At 39.3% G+C, this 8,491-nt stretch overlaps 1 protein-coding gene across 1 annotated transcript; it reads left to right on the plus strand.

Annotated features, from left to right (window-relative positions):
* Positions 1 to 1,074: 1,074 nt before the first annotated feature.
* IL20 (interleukin 20) lies at positions 1,075 to 8,070 on the plus strand. Its single transcript, XM_020810649.3, has 4 exons — positions 1,075 to 1,230; positions 3,871 to 4,023; positions 5,409 to 5,483; positions 7,793 to 8,070. Exons 1-4 carry the CDS (start codon positions 1,075 to 1,077, stop codon positions 7,868 to 7,870), a joined length of 462 nt encoding a protein of 153 aa, XP_020666308.3. The 3' UTR covers positions 7,871 to 8,070.
* Positions 8,071 to 8,491: the final 421 nt, after the last annotated feature.

Below are 8,491 nucleotides of genomic sequence, written 5' to 3' on the forward strand. Positions count from 1 at the left end.
CTTTCTGTTTGTGACTGCTGCATGTGCAAATAATTTGTGAACACGGTTTCCATCCCTGTGGGATTCATGAAGAACCGCAGTGGTACAAAATCAGAAACATGCACATAGGAGAGAAGAAGCTTCTTGAGTAAGATCATTGGCACATCTGGCTTCTATATATGCTACACTCAAGGTTTTGAGAGGAGAGTTTTTTTTTCCAATTCTGCCTAGAAAGATCTGAGAATGTACCTATGCCTTTCTTCATGCACAGCATATTCACAGCTGCTGAGTTACAGCTCTTCTCTCAATGAACCTTGCTTTCTGTTCTAAAAGGAGCTGACTCTTAGGTTGAATAACTAGAAACGTTCAGTTCTGGGGTTAATTTAAACACTCAAAGAGTGGTGTCGCTTTCAATAGCAGAGACAGAAGGGCCACGGCATGTTTCTAAATGAGCACAGTAGACAGCATATCAGTTCTTGAGACATTATGCTTGTATTTCTTTTTATGCCACTTTTCTGACAAGGCATCCGGAGAAGCAATAAAAAGGTCACACTTTTTGTGGTAGTTTATACTCAGGGGTAGTGACAGGTCATCCATTACAAAGTGTAGCTGAATAAGGATTTAGACCTGGCCAGCTTTCAAGGGAGTGAATTACGCCCACTGGATCAAGACATGGGAACATGTACACACAGTGCAAGCAGTTTGTCTTATATTCAAGCACAATTCTCACAGAAAATGCTACTGCTTATATACCATTGGGCAGGCAGATGTGCTTCAGTGTCCAACAAGTATTTTGCAGCCCTATTGCAAAACCAGCAAGTCCCTGTGCAAAGTAAGGCTGTCTCATGGATCTTTTATTTCTTATTAACAGTTCTCCTGGTTGGATGTGGAACTCAGTGTGGCGTAGTGACAGAGTAAGACTCAGGAGACCTGGGTTCAATTCCCTGCTTGGCCATGGAAGCTCGCTGGAAGAGGTGGAACAATAAAAACCACTCCTGAAATACCCCACTTCTCTTGAAAGTCCTATTGGGGTTGCTGTAAGTCAGTTCTGACTCGACGGCATAAAGCAACAAGCTGGCTGGATCTTTTTCTGAGATGGAGAGTGGCTGCTCCCCCTTTCTTCTGTACACAGCTTTCCTGCTCTCCTGGGTCTCCTCCAGTAGCTCTAAAAAGCTCAACTTTGGGCCCTGCACGGTCTCTGTGGATATGTATGAAATACGCAAGGGATTTGGAGACATCAAAGAAATGACAGTAAGTATTGATGGTGGTGGTGGTTGCAGGGAATTCGGGTAAGTTTAGGACAGCTAAATGTAAGCGTTAAGCTAAACTAAAGTTACATCTCTACAATATATTTAAAGTTTATGAATTAATATGGAACAGTAAAAACAAATCTGGTATCAAAATTTGGGTGTTTTTTTCTCTGTCTTCAGCAGATTCAAGACCAGTACACAAGCATCCGATTCTTACAATCATACTTTCTTCAAGATACCAAGGTATCTCCCTTGTGTCAGTCAGTGATTAAACCCCCTCGTTTGTGTGTGTGTGTGTATGTTGTGCTGATATGACATACATCTCCAATTTCCCCTCTAAAACTTTGCTGTTCAGAATGCACAGCTTACATATAGTGATTTCTTGCTTAAGAAAGTTCATGTTTTTCCTTGTCCAGAACCTGCATTTTAGATGGAACATGCAGTGCAATTCTAGTGCTGATATTAAAAGCCATTGTTGTTGATGTGTCTGTTTGCCTCTCTTAAACAGTCAGAATTTATTTTCTTTTATATCGGGAAGAAAACTCTATGTTCCAACTCAATATGCAACCATTCCTGAGGTTCTTTCTGGATTTCTACAATCTGATGCTGCAATCTGATAAAATTGTATTTCTCTTTGTTTGCTATATGTATGGCTAAACTCATTAAACTACCATTGGCAGAAAACATGCATAGGATTGCACTGAAAATCCTTCTTAATCCAATTTATTTTTTTCTTTCTGCTTCCTTCTTAATGAGACTGTCATAGACTGTTGTATTTATGCAAAGTCTTTTTATCACTCCTTTTTATAATTTGTCAGTTTTATAAGTATTTTTAAACCACCTCAGATAATATACCACAATGGAACAATAAGACAAATTTACATAACAAAAACCAGTTAAAAATGGAATTCTTTTTAAAATTGCAAGAGAGCACAAAAATTCTCAACCCTAAAAACACTAAAAGCCTTAATTAATAATATGTCATCAAGTAGATACCAACTTATGGCAGCCCTCCCAGGGTTTTCTAGATATAAAGTATTCAGAAGTGATTTACAAGTCCATCTTTTTCAAGGTGCTCTGGAACCATACAGCTTTCCCAAGGGTCCATAAATGGCAGGGCATGCAACCCTCTCAAACATAGACTCCCTTCTGGGAGACATAGAGGGGACTCAAAATGTTTACCCCACAAAGCCTTAGCAGGATAAAATATATATCACCATTTGTTTGAAGTGAAATTAAAGAATTCCAAACTAAAGGAGGGAATGGGAATGCCATCAACAAAATGTCTCTCTCTCACTTGCCTCTAGCATATGGGAGTTGGCACCCAAGTCTTAGAAGAAGATCATAAATGTCTGTAGGCTGCCATGGACATCTAAGCAATTTAGGCAATGATGCAATGGAAATTTGGAAAATGCAGAGCTTTTTCATGACAGACCCTTTGGTCGGCTTCCCCACAGAAAGAGTCCAAAAATGCAGGCCACTGGATCAGTTCATATCAACAAATGAAGAGCAGGTATTTTCTAAAATGAATGGCTCTTAATTTCCTATTCAAGACCAAACTATTTTCAAATATTTTACATTAAACAAGAATATTTTGCAATAGTATACTGATCCTAGAAGAATCAATTTTTCTTTGAACTACTGTGAAGACTGTAGTTAAGTTTAGAAGGTACAGGAAAGCCTGAGGTTGTGGCAGGTGATGCCATAACCCAGTTACTCATAAAGTCCTAGGACTTCAAACCTGTGAGCCACAGGTTTCACTGCACCACTGAACTTAGAGTTCTATAGCTAATAACAAGCAACTTGAATTGTATCAAGAAGCAAAGCAAAGGTAACGTTACTGATTTAACACCAGTGTAATATAGTCTGTTAAAACACACACACACACTGAAGCAACCTGGCTGCAGAATGGTCGCAGTGGCTGTAGTTTCTCAACAGTTCCCCTACTTGACAGCCCTATAGACTGCATACAGTAATCTGAATGGGAATTAGTTAAGGCATGTGCCACTGTGGCTACATATTAGTACCTTGTATGTTTCTCTGATTATTCAACCACATATGTGGGCTCTAGAATATAATTGTTCTCCCTTATTACACGAGTAGAAAGAAAATTAGCATGTAGTCCATAATCATAATTGAGATTAGACTTGTAAGCAAATGGTCTACAAAAACTGCTTTTGCCCACTCCTAAGAAATATTCCTTTGTGGTAAAGAGAGGTTGAATATTTTTGCATATTCTCTGAATGCTCAAATACTTGCCAGATGTGACACACAGTGGCTGAAAACCGGTAGTAAGTCACAACTGAAGTAGGTCCATTCAATCAAAGGAATTTACTGAATTTACTTACTCTAGATGTGGCTCACTGTCGTATTTCAGCCAGTATTTGACTGCACTAATTTCAGCATTTGATATTTGACTACAAGTGATAGCTGACATGCCATGGAATTTACTGTTTGCCACATGACCCACAGTGGATGTCTTATTTGACAGTATTTGACATCCTGTGGTGTTTAAGTAGGCATAATATACCTTATTGGAGAACTGAGCCAATAAAACAGCTGAACAATACTATCATGTCTGTGTTTGAACCGTATTATAGGGATAATATTGCTTACTGAAATAAATCGTGGTTTGTTTCAGTCTGAAGACACATGTTGCTTCTTTCATAACTTGCTCAAATTCTACCTGGTGAAAGTCTTCAATCAATGTAGGGAAGGAAACAATTTTCACCAAAGGAGAGTCAGCCGGATTGCCAACAATTTCCTCAGCATCAAGAAGGAGTTAACACTTTCTGTGAGTTCCAAATATAAGCAAACACATTTTCCAAGCTTGTGGACAATAATTAGTTTTTTCCAAGCTATTATATCAGATTATTTATTAGCTTTGGTGGAAAGTAAATACTCAAGCAATGAAGGATGGAGCTGTATGTGCCACTGAGCTTGCCCCATACCTTTTAAACTAACTTGTTGGTCCTTGGGGCAGTGAAGATACTGTCTATCAACAATGCTGACACAAGATTCAACTGCCAGTCCAGTCAGGGTCTATATATGGAACTGTGGTGGAAGTCAAGGCAAAAATACTGTCCATTCCTTTGCCTCAAGTAGCAAAATACTCAGGGTCAGGCATATGTCTGAAAAGGCTAGAATGGTTCCTATTAGAGATGGGCACGAAACACTTCATGCCAGGTCATCTTAAGTCATTAAGACTTAAGTTCCTATCCACCCACACACGCCAGCTCACTCATTTACCAGCCAGCATGCACGGCTTGTTCCTTCTCCATCACACAATCTTCCAGTCGTGGAAGGAGCACAGGATCCCTTTTCTGCCTCCTCCAGCAACTGCCCACTCAGATGAGGAGATGGGGCAGGGATACTCCAGCACTACCTATGAGTGGGCAGCTGCTAGAGGAGGTGGAGAAGGAAACTTTATGCTCCTGCTACAACTAGACGGTCATGTGAAGATCTGGCAAGTGAGAGTGGGGATAGGCAATGTGCAGCACTTGAGGTGGCCAATGACTTAAGTCAATGACTTAAGATGACCTGGCACAAAGTGCTTTCTGCCCATCTCTAGTTTGGATGCTGTTCAGCTATCAGCTGGCCAATGACCTTTGGATGTCACCACACTATATATTAAGGTTTCTGTCAACTCCTTCAACAAGAAATTATTCCAGAACTGGAAGAAAAATAAAGGCAACGAGTCTAGAATTCCTGGCTTAATAGTATGCATTTGAGAAATCTGAATTCATGCACATGATTTTAAATTGGTTTTATTCAGTAAAGTGACAACCGCTCCTCATTTTTGTGAAGCTCTTTTGTGTTTGTTCCTATTCGTACCTCCCCTTCCTTCACACATGGCATATGTCAACCAAATAGTTATGTACAACACTTGAAAATAATTAAATGAATGGATAGTAATAAACAACTGATTGTAAACTAGCCAACTTCTGCTGTTTATTTGCTTGTCAAATTTCACTGAACTGACATCATTGTATGTTTTTCATTTTCACATAGGTATAGAATAAAAGTCCCTGCAATCATTCTGTGTTTACTTTGTCTGTTCACCTCAGCAGTACTATGAAGCTGGCTCAACTTCCAAGCTTCTCAATGAGAACTCAGTGAAATTATGGCTTAGCATCATTTATTTAATTTATTAATTTACTTAATGTTTTTTTTTTCCAGAATACCGTCACAACATGTCCCTGTGAGAAGGAAGCCAATTACAGATATGAACAAATCCTGAATCAATTTCAGCAGGTAAATGTGTTTTCATTTTGTAATTTAGTTACTGGAAACACAGATCTCTTGAGGTGGCTGCAAGAGATGGATTTTTGTTGACAAGTGGAATCAAGTTGATCTGGAACCCATTCCTGTCAGTCAAAGGAAACAATACTTTGGAAAGAGTCTCGTGGTCTTCTCAGGTTGTTCAGAGAAACAAGCACAGTCTTCTCCAATCTGTGGCTGGCGGCTGAGAAACTTTGATTGCACCAACATGCACTTTAACAGCCAAAGGTATCCAATCTATAAAGGCAAACAAAACTTCAACTGTGGTTTGCAACATTTGAGGGCATGTGAATGCTATGGAGCAAGAGGGGTGGTGGAGAAAAGCTGACTAGACTTTGGAATACAGTGTATGAAGGTAGTTTATCAGCCAGTTGGCCACAGGATATTCCTTGCATGCAGGCTTAGCTATAGCACCTGGTATCCTTGTTTTACTTCCTGCACTGTTGTGTCCCGGCAGGCAACTTGCTCCTCTTATCTCATACCTCCAGCAACATTTAACTCCAGTAACTGCAACTTGGGTGCTGCCGAGAATAATTTTGTTTTCTCGAAATGCTTTGCCCTGGTGTACTGTGGGGAAAATAAGATGGTAGATGCCAGACAGCTCCATTCATAGAGACTTTGCCACTGTTTACAGTTTTAAAAAGCATGAGAGGAGAATTTAACTCTGTTATATTGCAAGTCAGCACTCACCAAGGGGCCCTCTCACATGAGAGAGAGCCCATCAATGAGAGGGGGCTCTTATGGCTGAAGCCATCGAAGTTTAAATTTCAGATTACACACTAGCTCTATTAAACTAAGCACATAAGGAGAAACAATTTGCTGGCCTCAGCTTTTCTTCCTCATGTGCAAAGCAGTGTTTCTAGTATGCATGGAGGCTCTCCACATGGTCCAGAACCCTAAAAAAAACTGAGAAGGCTCTCCTTTTCTGACTCTTGCTCTTCACACATGGAGAATAATGATGAGTAAGGCTAACACACTCCCCTACTCACGTCTTTACTCAAGTAAGTAATTACTTGTCAAGATTAAGTAATTTAAGATAATGTAATGTCTGTTTTAAGTTATTCAAGGATCTTCCAACCTCGACTAGCCACTCAGAGCACAGACAGAATTGAAAGGGTTTCCAAGTAAAGGAATTATGAATATTAACAATAGAAATTATGAAAATAAAATAGTAGAACAACAGAGTCAGCCTTCGAGCATACAACAGAGTCAGCTCTTGGTCATTTAACTGTGTAACTGTCACATGGTAAGATATGCTCCTCTGCACATGTTAAATCATTCTGCAAATAGTTTAACTGAGGGGAAACCTGAAAACGAAAAGGAAGAAATGAAATTACGTACTGTCTGCCTGAATTGTATGTGAATATATACTTAATTTTTGAAGCATGTACAAGACTTGAACCACAACGTTGTAACAGAGAATACATGTAGTTTTGAAATTCTGGACACTCCCTGGTCAAATGTTATAAGGCTTTCAAATTGAATGTAGGGTTTTAGCATTACAGAACAACTTCTCTTTCTTGTCTGTGTGGGATTTTAAAAATGGTTTTGGGGAATTTTGTACTTGCTGATGCTACTCTTTTTCATGTAAATATTATAGCCACTTATGAGTCAAAATGCATGCCTATGAAGACATGTACTTTCACACTTTTAAAAATATTTATTTAAATGATTTTTAAAAATAAATGATCCTTAGTGTTCTGATTTGAGCTTTGAAGCAGTTGCATAAATTACTAACATACAAACTAAGATGCTGGGAGAGCCGTATTCTGACATATTTTGCATGCATATATGTATGTGTATACATTGGGGAGGAGTCAATGTGGAAGCATGGCTTGGGTGAGGGAATTATCCTGTGAATGAAAACTTTACAGATAGTAAAGTAAAAATTTGCAGGATTTTCTGTTCTATGGATCTCAGCAAGCAGAGGCAGTAGTGGAAACACTGCAGAATGGGCATGATGGTGGAATGGGCATGATGGTGGACTCAGACCTTGTAAAGGTTGTTTGTTTGTTTCAGTTCCCAGAAGCCGCCAGGCATAATGGCCACATGGTAGAGTTTGAGAGTTATAGTTTGAAAATGAGCTCTTACAAGCTTTGATCTATGACTGCAACTCCTTTTACCTTTAGTTAGCATAGCCAATAGTGAAGGATAACGTAAATTGCATTGCAACAATATCTGGAGGGCCTCATACATACAGTATTCCTACTGAAGACTACATAGCATTCAGTATCCAAAATGGTGGTGGCTTTGAAAGCCAAACTTTTCTCGTTCCTTTCCAGATGGAATCTCATCCTGCAGCATTGAAAGCACTTGGGGAGCTTGACATCTTGCTGGACTGGATGGACAAGACTGACTAGAAACAAAAGAAGCACCAACACTGGCTGTCCAGCAGAGCAGCAGTGAAATTGCACCATGAAGGCACTAGAATTTCATTTCTTCACAGTGAAGCTGAATATCTGCCAAATATTTGATTTCTGATACAAGGCACTGGACAGCGGACAATATGTACTCTATTTAATTGTCATTCATGACAGTCATTAAAGTATTGAAGCAAAAATGGCCCAAAAAGTATTTTAACCCAGTGGAGCCTCTCACCAATAGATGGCAGGAGAGGAACAATGGTTTTTCACAGTTCCTCCTTCTCTCAATTTATCTGCACCAATACGCATATTGTTTTGCAGCCTCCCCAGCCTTCTGATTTTTAGGATTTCAGGGAGAAGGGGTGGGGTAATGAAAATTGACCCCTAGGAATAGAAAATGCCACACGCCCTTTTAATCGGCAAGCACACTTTACATGAGCACAAGTCAGCATCTGGGATTTTAGAATCCAATCTACCAACCCATGATTAGCAGCCAACAGTAATGAATATTTGACTTTCAATTTATGATGTTGTGTGTTTGTGTTCACATTATTTACTACTAAATATTTACTTATTTAACATATTTATATTTGCCTCTCCAGCCAAAAAGATCTGCAT

This window comes from Pogona vitticeps, chromosome 4, assembly GCF_051106095.1.
Source record: "Pogona vitticeps strain Pit_001003342236 chromosome 4, PviZW2.1, whole genome shotgun sequence".
NCBI lineage: Eukaryota > Metazoa > Chordata > Lepidosauria > Squamata > Agamidae > Pogona > Pogona vitticeps.